Source organism: Mastacembelus armatus, chromosome 11 (assembly GCF_900324485.2).
Source record: "Mastacembelus armatus chromosome 11, fMasArm1.2, whole genome shotgun sequence".
Classification (NCBI taxonomy): domain Eukaryota; kingdom Metazoa; phylum Chordata; class Actinopteri; order Synbranchiformes; family Mastacembelidae; genus Mastacembelus; species Mastacembelus armatus.
The window spans coordinates 8,245,255-8,262,837 of NC_046643.1; the positions used below are offsets into that span (position 1 = coordinate 8,245,255).

Here is a 17,583-nt window from a genome sequence, read left to right on the forward strand (position 1 = left end):
ATTATACCATACATTCATTGTCAAACACATATGAAGAGTAGCTTTTCAAAATTGGCTATGTAACAATAGACACAAAGCTTGCAAACAAAGCCACAGTTATAAGGCAAGACTTCTGGCTGACAGATCAGACCTGAGGCCCAGGCTGCCATACATTTATTGGAGTTCCTGGAGCTCCCTGAAAGGCAAAAGTAGTCAAAATCAGAACGGCACTGATGCTTGCACAAACAGGATATACAGAAACAGCACAGGTAAAATTAAGAATAACACAGGAAATGTTAAAGCAAAGAAATAACCAGGGTAAATAACCAAGCATGACTGTACATTTTTCTCAATTCATTTTTGTTTGGAGTCATAATAAACCCTCTGAGCGTGTAACTAAAAAATCTAAACACTATCAGATCTCTGTTGTGAGACTAGAAAGCTGTGGATAAAATATTCCTGTGTTTACATGTATTTGTTTGGGTGTATGTGTGCAAGCATGTACTCACAGGTCCACCTATGCCCGTGTGCCCTGGCATTATACAGCTGCACTCTCCAGGTTCACCCTGAAATATACATTTAAAAAAAAATATAGCAAACAAACATAAACCTATGCACACAATTTTAAGAAGCCAAGTCCTCAGTCAACATATTAAACTACTACTGTTAATGTAAAAAAGTCAGAACTCCTTTGTTGAGTTTACCTAAATCCTGTCCATCAAAATGACAGTGCAGGGGATGTTGTTCACTGAACATTAGGTGTTTTATACCATTTCGTCAGTGTACAGTGCTGCTTTATACTAAACTGACCCTTAAAGTAGTGAAAGGAACTAATGTAAGATATTATGGTGCAAACAGGTGTAACTTGCTTTTAATATGTAATAGAAGGACTCATTGCAATAACCTCAACTGCACAACCACTCCTACTAATGTCCACTAACATCCAATACAGGTTTTACAGTGTACTTGAGCTCCACCAGAATAACTACAGAATCTACACTCACTGAATAAGGATTCTGAAAATCTCTTTTGCTAATTTTTTGACTTTTTTTTTTTTTTTTATTCTCAACTTTAGTTTTAACTCAGCCTCCATAAAGGCTGTTGTCCAACATGTTACACCCCTCCAGCCATAAGCACTGCCTGCACCATTTCTTCGTCTCACCCACTCTCTCTGTGACAGTCTGGACTGGTGGCTCTGATGAACACAGTAATTAATATCCTCGCATACCCAAACTCTTCTTGTCTGCCAGCTACAGTACACTTGTCACCTCTGCTGCTACTCTATCCGTACCCCAAGGACAGTGTGTGCATGTGTGTATTAGCGCATGTGTGTGTATGAGGCGAGGGGGTGGGGGCTGTTCAACCATCTCTTGCGATTACCATCTGTTCCATTCCCTTATATTTAAACCTGTTTCCAGATCCCTTCATCCAAGCAAAACGGTAGACTTACCTTGTCCCCCTTAGCTCCATCAGCACCCTGCAAAAGGAAACAACACAAATGCAAACACACACACACAAAGACACACACATACACAAACATTTAGTTACTCTTGTTTTGCTGTTCCAGAGGAGAGCTCATGGGGCAGTGAGCTGAGTGTAGATCAGGGGACAAAGGATGAGATGAGAGCAGACATTGCCTCTATTATGGATCGAGGCAGACATCCTTGGTTACAAATGATGCCTAAATCAAGGACAATTCCCAGAGATCCTCAAAGTAAATTAAAACTCTGAACAGATGCTATGAAAGAGGCAACAACTCGAGTTTGCTTCTTAAAATTCTCTAACATCTCTTCAAAATACACATATATAAAAACATGCAAAAAAAACAAAAAAAAAAACAAAGAACTGTTTAGACAATAAAAGAACAAGACAACTCACAGGTCTTCCATCAGCTCCTGGCAATCCTTCAGAGCCAGGCACTCCATCTTTACCCTGTGGGTTAAAAAGTAAATAAGAAACAGTGTTTGGCAATATAAAAATAAGCCTATTTGCACGTGAGAAAGATGCATGTGTCTCCTACGGGGGGCCCTGCTACTCCAATGCCCACGGGCCCTTGTGGTCCTGGAAGCCCAGTATCTCCTTTTGAGCCCTGAGAACAGGAAGCATTGACTCTGTAAGTATCATGGGTTAATTATTTCAAACAGAATGAGGTTTACTTGTTTACTGAAATGATACATTGGCCTTTTTCCACTTTATGTTTTGCTACCTTTTCTCCTGCAGTGCCAGCGGTACCAGGCAATCCTCTGGCACCAGGTGGTCCCTGTACAAACACACAGGTTATACTAACAACTAAAAAAAATGTATCATAGAGAAGTAGGATCTTACAAATATGACAGAAACTTACTACAGGTCCTGGAAGCCCTCTTGGTCCCTCTTCACCCTATGAGAAAACAAAAAAAAAGAGGCAGGATAGAGAGAAAATGAAGAGTGGAGTTCGGTGTGATGAGGCCTGAAATTCACAGTTAAACAGCAGTGGCTGGCTTCTAAGTGTCAACAAAGCAGCAACAATTCCACAGTGAATCAAAGAATTTGAGAGGTTAATGGGCCAGGATTATTTTTGGATGATAATTTACAACATCATGATTTTATTGTAAGATCTGGGAGATAGGAAATCTCTAATTGCTGATATCACAGGAGGATATGGGGTTCATTAGTGAGATCACAGCTGGGCTGCATCCATCTAGGAGCTGTTTGTATTTTGGGTATGACAGAGCTGCATCAGCTGTCAACATAAAACTTCTTTATAGATGCAGATGTTTTTTAAGACTTAGAAGCCATACTTGAAGTCCTGGAAGGCCAACTCCTGCAACTCCAGCTTCTCCCTGCAGGCGGCACAAAACAGCACAGATTAGAATATCTCCACGGTGCATGAACTGACAAAATCCTATGCAAATATTTATAAACATAATAGTACAATAAATGAGCAACCATACTTTGCTTCCTTTGGGACCAGCAGGCCCCTGCACACCTGGCAACCCTGGTTTTCCCTGAAAAGAAAACATGTGAGGTGATCATCAGCAATTCTCACAGCACAGAGAACAAAAAGTAAATGCTTTTCTCACATTTTTGCCAGGTTTCCCTTCTCCTGGGGGACCGGGGTCTCCTCTCTCTCCTTTGGGGCCTGGCACAGCTACACCACCACCAGTCGAAGAACCCAGAGAAGGACAGCTGGTACAAGCATCACCCTGGCAAAACACAAGAAATCAAAAACCCTGCTCCAGGAACCATTTTGTGATGCAAACGTGTTAGAAAGTGATGGTGTTCTCTTTAAGCCCATCTCTGTCAAGTCTGAAACCTGAAATTTCACCTGACATAACAAATCTGTACCTTTTCTCCCCTCAAGCCCATTGCCCCATCCCGCCCAGGCTCTCCAGGCAGTCCTGGGGCTCCAGGAGCACCATCTAATCCCTTGTCTCCTTGGTCTCCTTGTTCACCCTGGCGACATTGAAATACAATAATGATGGTCTGTAAATAAGCTCTTTGTAGTTTTAAAAATGTTTACATTAAACCTACCTGGTAGAGTTTTAATAGTATGTAGTATCTAGGAAAGTTTAAACAAATGGGTCTCTGCTTTGTATTTTGATATTCACACACAACTGGTTTTGGTTTCATGCTATTCCACTTATTGGTGGCATTAAGAAAAGTGGCAGTGAGGAAAGCACATGGCTGCAAACAATGCATGATTTAGTATTTAATCAGCTTTGAATACATCTCATGAGAAAGCAAATATATTCAGCATGCATGGTAGGCTTCAACTATACACACAATGTGTATCGGTGATAAACATAAAATGTAAACATAATTTTTGCTTGTTTACAAAAAACTTCACAGAGTGCCTTTAATTTTCCAGTGCAATCTGTTCCGTAGATGTTTTGCTGAGTCCAAACAGTACACCACACAAGACAGATTGGCTGACCTGAGCTTATGTGTTATATGTTCACATAAAACTTAGCTCATTTGCCATGTATTGCACTCTTAAATATGTTTATCAGCCTGAGGAATCCAATATATGTCAAGCGTCACTTTGAAGTCGAAGCAGAGTGAATTCTGTGGAGGAGCTTCAGCGTAATTTAAGGCAGCCTGGCTCTGTTGATGGCAGATTTATTTAGTTTTTTGGGGGGTAAAATTATGTGGATGTTCCAGAAAGACAGACCTGGTGACTGGAAATAAAGCAGTGTGCCTTAGTTCCCTTGAAATATTATTTAAAACTGCATGGGAGTAATTTTCCTGCAGATATCTTGGGTCCCAGTAGATGTCAAATTAGTTTGAAAGTTCAACTGTCTCTAAAGGCTACTGGTAGTCTCCTTCCCTCAGGTTATCTAGTATTGGAGGTTATTTAAGGTATACTATAAGAGACAGGTACAGGAATAGGCAACTTTACCTTTTCTCCTTTGGCACCAGCAAGACCTCGTGGGCCCTGTGCAAGGAAGTAAAAAATGATATAGCAACATGCACACTTAAATACACAAAAACAAATTAGAAGTCATTGCCAAGTATTGTGCAAATGCCTGAACATTTAGGTAAACATTTAGGACGCACACAGCAGATTCACCGGGCTGACAGAAACCACCAGAAATGCATTAGTAACAAACCTGCAGGAAGAGGAGAATCTCTGCATATCCTATTTGTATAATGAGGATTATCACTTGATTTGCCCTTGGGGTGAAATCTTTCAGCATCTTAAACTCTTCACTTATTTAGATGCTGCTTAATGTGTTCCACTGTGCCAACAAATTAGGACAGAAGAAGTTATACTGTGGTTTTGTGGAATTTGTACAATTTGATTTCTGTTAGCAGAGTAATTTTGATTTGTTCCTGGGTTTTTCTGATACCTAAGTTTTTATGAGGAAAACACAGCAATGTGTAATTATAATACTAGTATTAACAATTAGTACTAACAGAACCTTAAGAAGTTTAAGATGTAAGAATTAAAGAGTCCTTGGTTCTTTGCCCCAGAGTTTAATAGGAGCCTCATCCTGCCCTCTATAGAAAGGACCAAAAACGTCCAGAAGTACCTGACTTTTCCTCACATGCTCCTCAGTGCTTGCAGGGTTATGGTGTGCAACAAGGTAAGAATGCAAATGTTTAAAAAGATTTAAAGAATCCTAATTCAAAAATACAGCCTGTGTATTTCTGCACACATTTTACGATAATAGCTATTGTTTTCAAACACAGCAATCACACCTGTTTGCCATCAGCTCCAAGACCTGGAGGTCCAGGTGGCCCTGGAGGACCCGGTTCGCCTTGCTTGCCTGTTACTCCCTCAGGCATTTTGATTCCGGCAGGTCCACTGCCAACCTCGGATGGCTGGCATATACCACACTCGCCCTAGGGAAGGTGCAAGGAGTCAGGGAGGTTAGTTTACAAGATAATCAAGCTAAATGATTTAAAAAATAATCTATATGTCTATGTTTACCTTTTCACCCTTTAGGCCAGGAAGACCAAGGCCAGGCTGCCCTTGATTTCCCTGTAGAAAAAAACATAATATAAAATGAGACATATATGAGGTAATTAAAAAACATTTGCATATGGTTTGGTTCTGAGCAAAATGAAACTCCACTGCAAAAGTAACACATGGAACAAAAAAAGGACACTGTCTAGACTCCAAAAAGCTTTCAAGAATGCATCCAAACTCCCACTCCACAACATTTATCTTTAATATTTTTAACTCTGTTCTCTTACAGTACCTTTGCACCTTTCTGTCCATCCTTGCCAATGGGTCCTCTCGGTCCAGGTTTTCCCTGTTGTTTGAACACATTTTGTGTCACGATATTACTGAAACAGGATGATAAGAAAGACATTCTGTTTCAAAGGACTGACTCTGAACTTACCGGCCTACCATCAGCTCCTTTGTTGCCTGCACTACCCTGCAGAGAAAAAAAAAAAAAAAAAAATTACTACAGTGTCTGAATTTTACAAATTGATAAAAATGGATGGGTCTTTTAAATTCACATTTCATAGTAAGTTACCGTATACCCCAAAGGCAGCCATGTCTAAATGACTTTGGTTTTCACAACCTAAGGTTCTCACTAATAAGTTCCCTGCTGAGTAAATTCCCTATGGCTGACAGTTTTGAGCTCTAAAATTATTGCACTGCTATGATTATCTTCCTTGTGAAGTCTGTTAAGAGCCTCATTCACCAACCTACAGAGCGAGATCACCATGTACTGTAAACTCAGACTGATATTGAGGTTATCTTCTCTCAGTCTTTTTTACTTACCTTTTCTCCTATAAGGCCAGGTGAGCCCATATTACCTGGCTCCCCCTATGGAAAAAAAAAAAAAAAGCAGTTGATATATAATTTTAATGAAGGTCCTTATCACTGCTCACACATGCAAGTGAACATAATGACACAACAAAATGAAAAATGGATATGTAGTCAAACAAAACAATTAGATGAACACTCTTCCTTTACCACATATGCTGTATAACACTGTTTTCTTTTAGTAAGACCAAAATCCTCCAACACTAAGAACGTAGGAGTGTTATTGTTGCATTGGTGTTTCTAAATGCTCTGCTTCTTATTCAGCACTATAATCACATTAATTCTTACTAGAACAGGCTTACCCGCTCTCCTTTCTGTCCAATCCCAGGCTCTCCCTTTTCTCCTTTTTGCTGCAGGGTGTGGATCAAGACACCAGGGATGAGGTTAGGGGGAAAATCTCCAAGTGTGGGGCACAGAGAACATGACTCTCCCTAAAGCACATGGACAGATCAGAGGTTGCTAAAAAATAATTATCCCCACTCAAGGAATCATTCAAATGAGATGTTAATCAAGGAAAAACAAATTAAATTAGCATGGTTAAGAATGTCAAATAAGGTAGTCTAAACAGGAAAACAAGAAATTATTTAGCCTCAGGACTAATAAAGACACCAAGCTGACCTTTTCTCCTTTGGCACCATTTGCTCCAGGTTCACCCTGCCAAAACATAAAAGAATACACATTTTAAAAAAGAAAATGAGCATGTTTGCTTTGCATGTTGCAAACACACTGATCATTGGAATTATGCAAATGTTGGAATATTTCTGCAGTGGCTGGTTGTGTGTTGAAGTGTGGACTTTGGTCTCTTTTATGTTTTGTGGAGTTCAGCTTGTTTGCATCTGCTTTAGAAGAAAGCCTTCTCCAGTGCTGATGTTAGCATATATAAATGTGTAGGAATGCATATGAGTGCGTATAGGTCACGCTTCCACAGAATATGAATGAATCATAAACTGTAAATGAATGAGGGGGAACTCTATACCTTCTCTCCCACCTTGCCATCTGCACCTTGAGGCCCCTGGTAAATATAGAAGAGAGCAGTAGGAGAAAGGGTGTTAGTTCAACTTCGTTAAGAGTGAGGTCATATCTCACTCGCCCTCTCAGTTGCTCTATCTTCTTCTCCTTCTGCCCTAACCAGGTATGACAGATGGATGCTGGCACTATTGGAAATCGTTGCACAGAGAATCTCATAAGGTTCAAGATTTATATTCTTTCCCCCTCCACAAATCATTCCCCATTTCACCTGCTGGGGTAAGTGGGAAGATGCACAACGAAGAGAAAGAGAAACACAATGCGTAATATTCTACGTTAAGGTTACATTAAAAAAATGACCTTTGCCTTGGAGAGTAAACTTTTGACAGCATATCACATTTCTCTTCAGCAGCTAAAGCTGTGCAGGAAGTACAAGGGCAAATACAACCCCAAGGTAGAAATAAATGCCATACCTTTCTACAGAGTGATAAGAAATATAAAATATATGCACTATCAAACAAGTACTCAAGGTTCAGTCATCAGCTCATACCGTGTCTACAACTCCCTAATAAAACATGTAACGAGATCACAATAATATTAAACTGAGCATCCCAGGCAGGTTCAGAATACATTAGGGTCAAATTCTCACACTTACAGGCAATCCACTTTCTCCAATCCCTGGTAATCCAGGCTCTCCTTTAGGGCCAGGCTTCCCTTGCAGAGCCACTGTACTCACGTCCGCAGGCAGCACAGGGCACACTTCACATGGGTCGCCCTAAAGATTGAACACACATCAGACATGCACCAGACATGCATGTCTGGTGCATGTTGATGTAAGAGCACACATATAAAGATTAAGACATAAAAGATGATGTTCTCCCAGGGTAGTGTACCTTTTCTCCTTTAGGACCTGCTGGTCCTCTTGGTCCCTATGAAAAAAGCAGAATACTAATCAAACACTGATGTATCAGTTCAAAGTTAGAATACTCTCTACTGGAAGCTCATGCACTGAATACCAATCATGTTTAAAAGAGTCTCTCACTGGATCTCCTGGCAATCCTTCTTCTCCTGGAAGTCCAACATCTCCCTGTTAAAATAAATCACTATATTTGTTATAAGAATGTTGCTACAGTTAGCCTGAAAATAGTACTTTTGTTTTTAACTTGTCCAATATTTTATTAAGCTTTTGGATTTGATAGCATAAGGATTGTCATGCATTCCTTCAACTAATGTACAAACATAATATGCTGCCTAAATCAGTGGTTCCACTACAGTCCCATCAGATAAGTATCCTTTTATCTACTATAAACACCATGTTGCAAATGTGTTCTTATGAATGCATTAAAAACTGGATCTCTAAAAACTATATAAACAATGCAGTAACATTATTTTTAAATAACACTGACATATAGTTAGCTGAAGTTAGCTATATTAAATAATCATAAATCATGCACTGAAGGATAAACTTACCTTGTCTCCTTTTGCACCACCTGGTTCACCAGGAGGGCCCTGACAGAAAGAAAGGACATAAATCTTTTTAAATGGCTCTCTTAAGATGCTTTTAGGCTTCTGTCAAGAGAATGAAAGTGGCGTCAAAAGACAAAGGCCTGCCAAGTCCTGAAAGCATTGTGTAATAAAACTACTTTTTGGTTAAACTGAGAGCTTGACTAATAGGAATGTGAGGACATCAGATAATCAGTAAAATGACACAGTCATATAAGTGTATATAGGCTTTTTTTTTTTAACCTCCTTTAATTATCAAGCTCACTTACTGGTTGGCCTGGTTTTCCAGCTCCTGGTGGGCCTGGAGGTCCGGGATTTCCTGCCTCCCCAGCCAATCCTTCGGGACCCACCATACCTGGGGTACCCTTGGGTAAAAAAAAAAAAAAAATTGAAGACATCTCTGTTAAAGTGAATTGAATGTACTGTATGTGACAGACAGACTGATGGCAGAAAGTCCCAACTTAATGCAGACAGACCTTCTGTCCCTTGGGGCCGACTACGCAGATGCTCCCTTCCCGACCCTGGGAAATGGTGACAGACAGAAAGGAAAGGGGCAGTTTCATAATGGGTCAATGACATCCTCAGCATGAGCTCAGAATAATCAATCCAGCTCTGCATAAATCTATCTACAAAGCATCATCATAAATTATCAAAGACACTTGTTAATTTCACTCATTTGTTTCACATTTTACAACAGGAATCAGAAAGAGTAAGAATTGTAGAGTCTGTAAGATGTATTATCTTCAACAGTGCAGAGGCAATAGTTTCTGCCTGCCTGATTCAAGTCACATCAACAAGCACATTCATATTCACAATGTCAGATGGATGAGAAGCTTAAGAAAATCTATCCTCCACCAAATCCATCTGTCCACGACAAGCACTTAGCCTGGTGAACAGCGAAATGTGAGTGTGTCTGACGCCGGAAACCAGGGGAATATCTCAGAGCACACACACGTTGTAATTTGTTCCTCAAAACTTTTCATGCATCTACAGGATCACTGCACTGAACAGGGAAGATTAAAAGGTTTAAGTCTTCCTGAATAGGTGTCTGCCAGTGTGAGAGACGAACAGCACAGTCAATGAGGCAGCATTGATTGTGCAAGCTTTGTTGCTCTGGACTAATCTAACAGGCATTAACAGGCTGACTTAACGCCATGTGAGAGAAGAGGGGGGAGAGCAGATATCAGTGGGAGCTGAGCTTAAAGAGTAATACCATATAAGTTTACTGAATATCCACTCTTAGCCTGATAAAAGTGGCTGTGTAAGTACTGTGGATATGTGTGTGCAGGTGTATTGGTGTGTTTGAGAGTGCATGCTGACTTGTATTAAAAAAGTATATTCTAATTAAACAATTTAACTTAACTTTAAAGCAAAATTTTATGTCTGAAAGATATTTTCACTGATTCTAATTACAAGAACATTGTAAGACAAAGTAAAAAAGGGCAAAAGAAAAAAGAAAACACCCACATCTTTCCCTGGAGTGCCTGTGAGACCCTGTGGACCAATTTCTCCCTTTTGACCTTTTTGTCCCTACACAGAGAGGGACAGACAAGAGAAAATTATAATGGATTTGAAATTAATTAGATGGTCATATCTTCTTTATTAATCACCACAAGTTTCTTAAACTTTTCACCTTATACCCAGCAGCTTCGCCCCAGTTAGTGGGCATCGCCTGTGGAGAGAAGGAATGGAAACAAGGGCCAGATCAATGAATGGCCTCTAAAGAGATATCTCTCTCTCTCACACACACACACACACACACACACACACACACACACACACACACACACACACACACACACACACACAGACACACACACACACACACAGACACACACAGACACACACAGACACACACAGAACTGGAGCATAACAACGCAATGACCAGTCAGCAATCCATATGAACTACCACTAGGGTGCATATACACCACTCAAACACACAACCCAAGAAACAAGCAGTATGCAATAGCCTGCGGCATATATGTATATATTGAAATGAGAGGTATCAAATGTAGATGCATAAGCACATGGATAGATATCCATGAACACTCTTTGACTCATTAGTACATAAATATACAAATCACATACTCATTGCCAGTGCATAATTAATATTGGGAGTGGATGCTTGAAAATGAGGTTTTGAATAAAGATCAAACTAAATAGCTGAAGGGTTAGCGTGGTTGGAAAACAGTGGGATGTGGTGCTGAAAACCTGTAGTAGAAGACTGGCACTTACTGGCTCGCCTTTGTCTCCCTTTTGGCCCTTGGGTCCCTCTGTGCACTGAGGTTAGACACATTTGCTTGGCATGTATTATCAGAGACCCATTTCTGGCATAAAAACTCACACTGTGCTGCATGCCAAATAACAATGCTCTTCTGTAAAACAAGGCATGGTGCAAGAGTGAGACACAATGGAAAAGTTACTTACGGGACCTGAATGGGAGCCAGAACAGTCATCACCCTAAGATGAAGAATGGCAGAGAAGAAGAAAAATTGCTTGTGGGTGAGGAACAGAATAAGTGAGCACTAATGAATGCATATGAGCTACCTTGGGTATTGGTCCACAGTCTGTGTCGTATTAAACACCTACAGCATCAGTGTGTATGAGTATTATATGTGGATAATGCTGCTCAGTGCTAAGCTTGTCTAGGCACATGTGGTGACGTCACACATTCCACTGATAATTAGTCGTACTGCACACGCAGACATTTACATCTGTGTGTGTGGGCTATACTCTCTACATGTCCTTCATACTCACCCGGTCACCTTTTATCCCTTTCAGCCCAGGGGTTCCAATACTACCTCCTACCTGCAATACACACAAAGTTACACATTAGTGATATACTTTTGACATCTAATGGAAAGAAGTGAAAGTAAAGATCAATGATCCTTACATTTTCTTCCCTATTCAGGAATAAACAACCAGCACACTACAGGCAGACAGACAGAAAGAAAGAGAATATTATTATTATTATTATGTAATTAAAATCATAAAAGGAGCTGATGGAAGTTTATGAAGTAAATGTCTTGTGCTGTTGACACCAGGGGGTGGCACTGTTACACAAAACTAAACTTTGCTATATCCTCATACTGTGTCCCTGTGCTGCTACACTATGCTGTTATAAAGGATGAGAAATGGGCAAGCAGGCACACGCCCACATGCACGCGCACGCACACACAGACATGAATGCACACGCACGCACACGCGCGCGCACACACATACATGCACACACACGCTTGCACGCATACCTCACATTGGAGACAGAGATCAATAGGAATGTCTGATTCCCACAGCACAGGAATAAGCAAACCGGCTTCTTCTCTCAGGAAAGCACACACGTGCACAAGAGCGCACATATATATAAACAACTATTGTAAATAGGCGAAGCATTATTAGCAGGAGTTAGAATTTAAAGCTAATAACCTCACCTAGTTTTTCTGTGTGCTTTGCTTTGACATAAGCTTACCGTAATGACGAAAGCTGGCTAGTTACAGCTCAGAGACGATGAGTAATTCTCACTCTTCTCCCCCCCATCTCCGTTTTACAAGCTACAGATATATCAATGACTGGCTCAACCAGCTGCAACGACAAGTCACTCTTTCCAAGCTCTCGTCTCTGACGATGGACTGTGTCAAGCTCTCACACAGTTCCACTTAAAAGATGGCCTTTGTTCTTCACGTTAAAAGCACTGTTTAACTTTCACATGAAAAAGTCAGATTGCTGTAAATGAGCAGAATAGTTTCTCTATGGATTATAAAATGGCACTAAAATATCACTGCAATTAAGTAAGTCCACATGACTACTCCTCGTTTAAAATAAACAATACTAATAATACTATACTTACAGTTTAACAAGTTTGTATTTCCAGATTTGTTGGGCTTGATATTTAGTATTTGTGTACTGTGTTCTTCACAGTAAATAAGTGGTAACACTTTATGTCCATTATTTACAGCATCACTACATGACATAATCTGTCATGTTGGCAGTAGAAGTCCTAGACTCTGGAGAATGAAATTTCTCAATATAAAGGTTCATTTCAAAGTTTAACTAATTTAATTTCAGATTTTAAAACACACATGTAGTTGCATGTTGTATATATACACATTTTTAAATATTAGCTTCTTTTTTTTAAGTTGTTTTCTACAGTTTGACATACATGTTTTATGTTAGAATCCAGCCATTTATTTCAGTCAGTATTTCTGAGGCTTTTACAAGAAAATTCGGGCAGGGGGGTGGGGGTGGATGTGGAGGAGGTTAATACATGCCATGTGGATTTTGCATTAGTACAATAAAGTCGCACTTTTTGACCACATTGAGTTCACAAGCTGTAAAGACGACACTAAAATTACCACATTGAAGCTGATACAAACACATTTAGCAGACACTAAGCACTATTTATCATTCATTTGGAGTTCCGGCAAATTTAATAAATTTAACTACACTATTTACCCTCATTTTAGCTTTGTCCTGGTCTCTACCAACAAATAGTTTTCATTAGATGCTAAATTTCATTCACTCGCTAAAATAATCTGTAGAGGGAAAAGTGGTTCATGTATAATTGTACATGCAGCGGCAACTATATTGATATTAAAGTACTTAGCGTCTAAATAAATAGGCTCACTTTTTCGATATGCAACATCCCAGTACACAGGCTCTTATGTTTATTCATGCCAACACCTGCGCTGATTTATTAGTTTAAACATCTCAAAAGACAGGCTAAAATTTTGGCACCAACATCCTGTCAGTGATGCTTGGGTTTTTGTATTAAATTGCTCAATGGGTCCATTTTCTTTTTGAATTGTCTCTCTAGCTGCCAGGGCTTGACAGAAAAACAGCAAGACCCAATAATCAAAAGCTAGAACCAGCACAAACATAATTTCACCATTTCTGGGGTTGTAATGTTCAGAATCAGTGTCTGTGATACACGATTTAATGACAAAGTAAGGAAGCAGACTCAGTAATCTTGTTTATGGAATAGCCTTTTGTGTTAATAGATCACCAAGAAGTCACTCATGTAGAAGAAGCAAGCTTATAGAGGAACTGCTGAAGCACGATGACATGAATAAGATGAAAGGTTTGTGAGTGAGCTTTAGGACCATGCAGTAGAAGCAAAACCTACCCCTTATTCAGATAACTTCTTAATACACAGCCTGGCTGGCATATTGTTAGTACTGGTATTGCCGTGCTTAATATCAGGTTGTATTATAACTCAGCTCCTATGGGTCCTTTTTTTTACCCTGAAAAAATTGTCGCCTGTCTAATTTGACCAAATTAAATTCACAGCACAGACGTCACTTTTATTTCTTTGTGTGCCCCCGGTGGCAGGGCAAGCTGTGTGCTCCAACCCATGTAATAACCTACATTTGAGGAAATCACAGGAGGCGGCTAGCTGCATTAGTAAGCACACACAGGAGCAACATAATGAAGCGTCTTGAGTTTTGTATTCTATTTGTGAACAGAACATGCCTATTGTAGGTGAATGACAAAATTAATAGGCAGCAGCAACTCCCAACTGAGACTCTGCGCATAATGGGGTGTAAATCAGTGCTCAGCGAGTCAGCAAGCTGGGAGGGGGAAATAGACCATTTCTTTTTCTAACCCCATGCACAACACACATACACACAATAAAAGCACACACAATGCATTTACGCGGCCTGAACATTTTTTTTTTTTTTTTTCCCTATTGAAATTTTAGTAGTACATACATGGTAGAAGTCTCTTTACAAATCCTTGCTCACCCTGGACCTTATTTTAGGATAAACTGTGTTATAAGGAAGGGTACACACTATCATCAATCTGTTACAACTGGAACTTTAGAGTTTCCAGCTCATCTAAGCTGCACGTCTTGGATGGTGGCAGAAAAACATGGGAAAACATGAAATCTTTCCTTTTGGAAGTCAGGTCTTTCTGCCAGCCTTCTTGGTCTGAACCACTGTGCCATCCCACATGTACTATTAGAAACTGTGTGAATGTGTGGGTGGAATTGGTGAAGCTTACTTTCTCTGCCAGTTCCTTGGATGCAAATATGTCCTGTTGGTAGAAAAAGGAAAAAAGACAAGAAAAAATGAAAAAAGAAAGACAGAAAACATCTTTCTTTTCTTTCATATTATGTCTGAATATGACCTCCATTCTGTGCTTTAATTTATGCTTCAGACTGATCTACAGCTGGCTTGTGCTCAAACTGTATGAAGAAATGACGGTACATTCTCAAAATTATCCTCAAAGGTTTGAGCATATAGTTCATATTTCTAGACATTGGCAGCTCTATGGCAGTTCATGGTAATTGCATCTGTTAAATGGCCTCCCACAAATGTCAGGAAATGTGTCTATCTTCATAATATCAATGCCAAATGGCAACTCTGGTTAGGTAAACTGCTATTTTCATGTTGCATGTGCAGTGCACCCCTTTAAACCTGGTTTCCATTACAATTCATTGCGTCAGATAAGACAAGGAAAGGAGAAAAACAGCCATTCTTGATTTCACACCTGGGTCATAACAGTTATTTAATCAGCAAAAAAAAAAAAAAAAAAAGACTAGACGGAGGATGAGTAGTCGAATGCCTAGATGGACCCTGCTGTGCACAGAGTTAAAAATCAGACAAAAATTGAAAGTAATGTGGAACAAGGGCTGGAAGGCGAAACAATTATGTTCAAGAAGGCAGGTTATAAAAGAGAGAACCAAGGAAGAATTTTTGCAAAGGGAAGAGAGAGGTCACTTTGCAGCTGGTGCTAGTCTTCACTATAAAAAGTAGAAGTAAAGACACACTGAGACTGGGGAAACAAGACAAAGTCTTCTGAGGACTAGATGACCTTTCAGCTGGGAGCTGGGCTGAAAGCGAGAAAAAAGACATTTACAGTTATAGTACAGGGTGTTGGAAGATAAGAAACAGTGTGGAGCAGGTTTCATCATACCTCGGGAATGCAGTAACTGCTGTAACCCAAACACAGATATAAGCAAAGCTACACACACACACACACACACACACACACACACGCACACACACACACACACACACACCACTGGACCAAACCTGATTCTACTAGTAGTCCCAGACCAGAAGTTGGGGTTTAATACTAAATGTCAGATGAGTCAGTTGAGCCTCTTCAATTTCTCTGACTTGTTGGTCATTACACATTCCTGCTGTGCAACCAAACCTTGTTTAAGCCCACAGAACTTCAAGTGAGTGTAGAGGGCATCTCAACCTTTTCAAAAGATACTAATTCTGTCAGGCTGAAATTTGGAGAAAGATACAGAAAATGAACAAAAACATCCTGAATAATTTAATTTGATGGAATAGTGCAAACATAAAAAAAACATTGGTTGGGTCTGTGATTGAACACTTCACTCAATATAGGCATCATTTATTTTGAATGATGAGGTGGAAGTATGTGATGCTTTTAGACAGTGTGAAATAAGAATTTTTCTAACTTTAAAGAAACATTTTAACATTATGAGAAACACATTTATTCACATTCTTGCAAAGAACTAGGCGAGAAATCTTATAGCGTGTAAACTATAAAGTTAGTTCGTTAGTTCATCCCAAGCAGAAAGAACGAAAACAATGATACACAGTTAGTCTGGCTCTATCAAAATTAATAAAATTGGCTACCAGTCCCTCTGAACGTAACTAATGAACACTGCATATTTAATTTGTGTAACTGTAAGACAACAGACTCCTTATTTTCAGTTTTTCTGTTAAGCAAAGCTACAAGAAGGAAAAAGAGAATATTTTATCAAATGTCAATGCCAAATAATGCACCCCTACAGAACTGTCAAAACAAACAAAAATGATGAATGTCAGTGCAGCACAACTAGACATGTCACTTTCTTCTGTGTCAAAACCTGACCTCGTACACAACCAATGTTACATTCAGTTGAGTTGGAGATTTGGGTGCATTATTTTAGTACCTACTAATACAGCCTTGACCCACAAGCCTCAAGCATATTTTTCATTTTTAAACATAAAGTCTCCAGACACTAACACAAGTTACACCACTAGAGGTAATTTATCAGGCATCATGAAGCCCCTTCTCAAGTCCCGAAAGCCTTTATACAACTTTTATCACATATCCATTAGTGCTGCCAAAGACCTGCACATATGTAAAAGTAGTGGAGAATTTCCCTTTAAGACTAATTAAGGAGAATGAGTGGAAGAATGCTGTACATTATGGGATTAACACAACCCCATAGGAAATTGTGCTTAACCAACAGTTGACCTCAATTTACCATGTGTTTACTTCACAGAAATAATGTATAACACTTCTTCCACACACAGCACACGTGACATTCAACATACGGTATGCTGGATGGAGTTTAATACGCTGTCACTTAATGGAAGAACTGTTATGGCTTAGTAACATCTGGCCTCAACACTGGAATCTTGGATTTCATAGCTTATTTGTTGAATCCAGAAATACAGAATGCCCTCAAAATGTCCTCAATTTAGTCTGTGCATGCATGAACATGCACTGTATGTAAAAGACAGCAACTGAAAAAGAGGAGAGAATGCATAGAAAATGTGTATGAGATATGAAAGAGATATTTGAAACATTACTAGTCATATGCTGTACAACTAAACATCATAGTAACCAATAGCAATACTATGCAAAACAGCCAGAGTCCAAGAACTGATAGCATAGGTGAAGAAGAGAGGGACAGGTGAGAGAGAGAGAGAAAAAAAAACACAGTGATGTTATTCCTTAGTTATTGTAAGTTATTGCATCTGGCTGGAACCATCTTTGGGATTGATTCACTATGTCCTAAATTCTGGCAAAGCACTCCACAACACAAACACCAGAGTCCTAATGAATAGATAATTAGATATAGATCCCATTAATATGAATGATGAAACAGGGGTGTGGAAACAAAA

The 17,583-nt window shown here is 39.5% G+C and overlaps 1 protein-coding gene across 6 annotated transcripts in view; it reads right to left on the reverse strand.

The window, feature by feature from the left end:
* The window catches only part of col16a1 (collagen, type XVI, alpha 1), a 63,180-nt gene that overhangs the window by 15,917 nt on the left and 29,680 nt on the right, over positions 1-17,583 (reverse strand). For 3 of the 6 annotated variants that reach the window (XM_026300504.2, XM_026300501.2, XM_026300506.1), the window contains 33 exons: positions 14,711-14,743; positions 11,607-11,642; positions 11,471-11,521; positions 11,141-11,173; positions 10,949-10,993; positions 10,347-10,385; positions 10,181-10,243; positions 9,190-9,234; positions 8,983-9,078; positions 8,681-8,719; positions 8,253-8,297; positions 8,104-8,139; positions 7,866-7,985; positions 7,221-7,256; positions 6,863-6,898; positions 6,547-6,675; positions 6,200-6,244; positions 5,811-5,846; positions 5,667-5,720; positions 5,396-5,446; positions 5,164-5,307; positions 4,361-4,396; positions 3,307-3,414; positions 3,042-3,164; positions 2,913-2,966; positions 2,760-2,801; positions 2,324-2,359; positions 2,186-2,239; positions 2,000-2,068; positions 1,858-1,911; positions 1,430-1,456; positions 489-545; positions 131-175 (listed from right to left, as the gene is read on the reverse strand). In XM_026300504.2, the coding sequence (XP_026156289.1) occupies positions 131-175; positions 489-545; positions 1,430-1,456; positions 1,858-1,911; positions 2,000-2,068; positions 2,186-2,239; positions 2,324-2,359; positions 2,760-2,801; positions 2,913-2,966; positions 3,042-3,164; positions 3,307-3,414; positions 4,361-4,396; positions 5,164-5,307; positions 5,396-5,446; positions 5,667-5,720; positions 5,811-5,846; positions 6,200-6,244; positions 6,547-6,675; positions 6,863-6,898; positions 7,221-7,256; positions 7,866-7,985; positions 8,104-8,139; positions 8,253-8,297; positions 8,681-8,719; positions 8,983-9,078; positions 9,190-9,234; positions 10,181-10,243; positions 10,347-10,385; positions 10,949-10,993; positions 11,141-11,173; positions 11,471-11,521; positions 11,607-11,642; positions 14,711-14,743 (1,917 nt within the window). The remainder of the gene's footprint in view (positions 1-130; positions 176-488; positions 546-1,429; positions 1,457-1,857; positions 1,912-1,999; positions 2,069-2,185; positions 2,240-2,323; positions 2,360-2,759; positions 2,802-2,912; positions 2,967-3,041; positions 3,165-3,306; positions 3,415-4,360; positions 4,397-5,163; positions 5,308-5,395; positions 5,447-5,666; positions 5,721-5,810; positions 5,847-6,199; positions 6,245-6,546; positions 6,676-6,862; positions 6,899-7,220; positions 7,257-7,865; positions 7,986-8,103; positions 8,140-8,252; positions 8,298-8,680; positions 8,720-8,982; positions 9,079-9,189; positions 9,235-10,180; positions 10,244-10,346; positions 10,386-10,948; positions 10,994-11,140; positions 11,174-11,470; positions 11,522-11,606; positions 11,643-14,710; positions 14,744-17,583) is intronic. The other 3 variants (XM_026300505.2, XM_026300502.2, XM_026300503.2) reach the window with 2 other exon arrangements.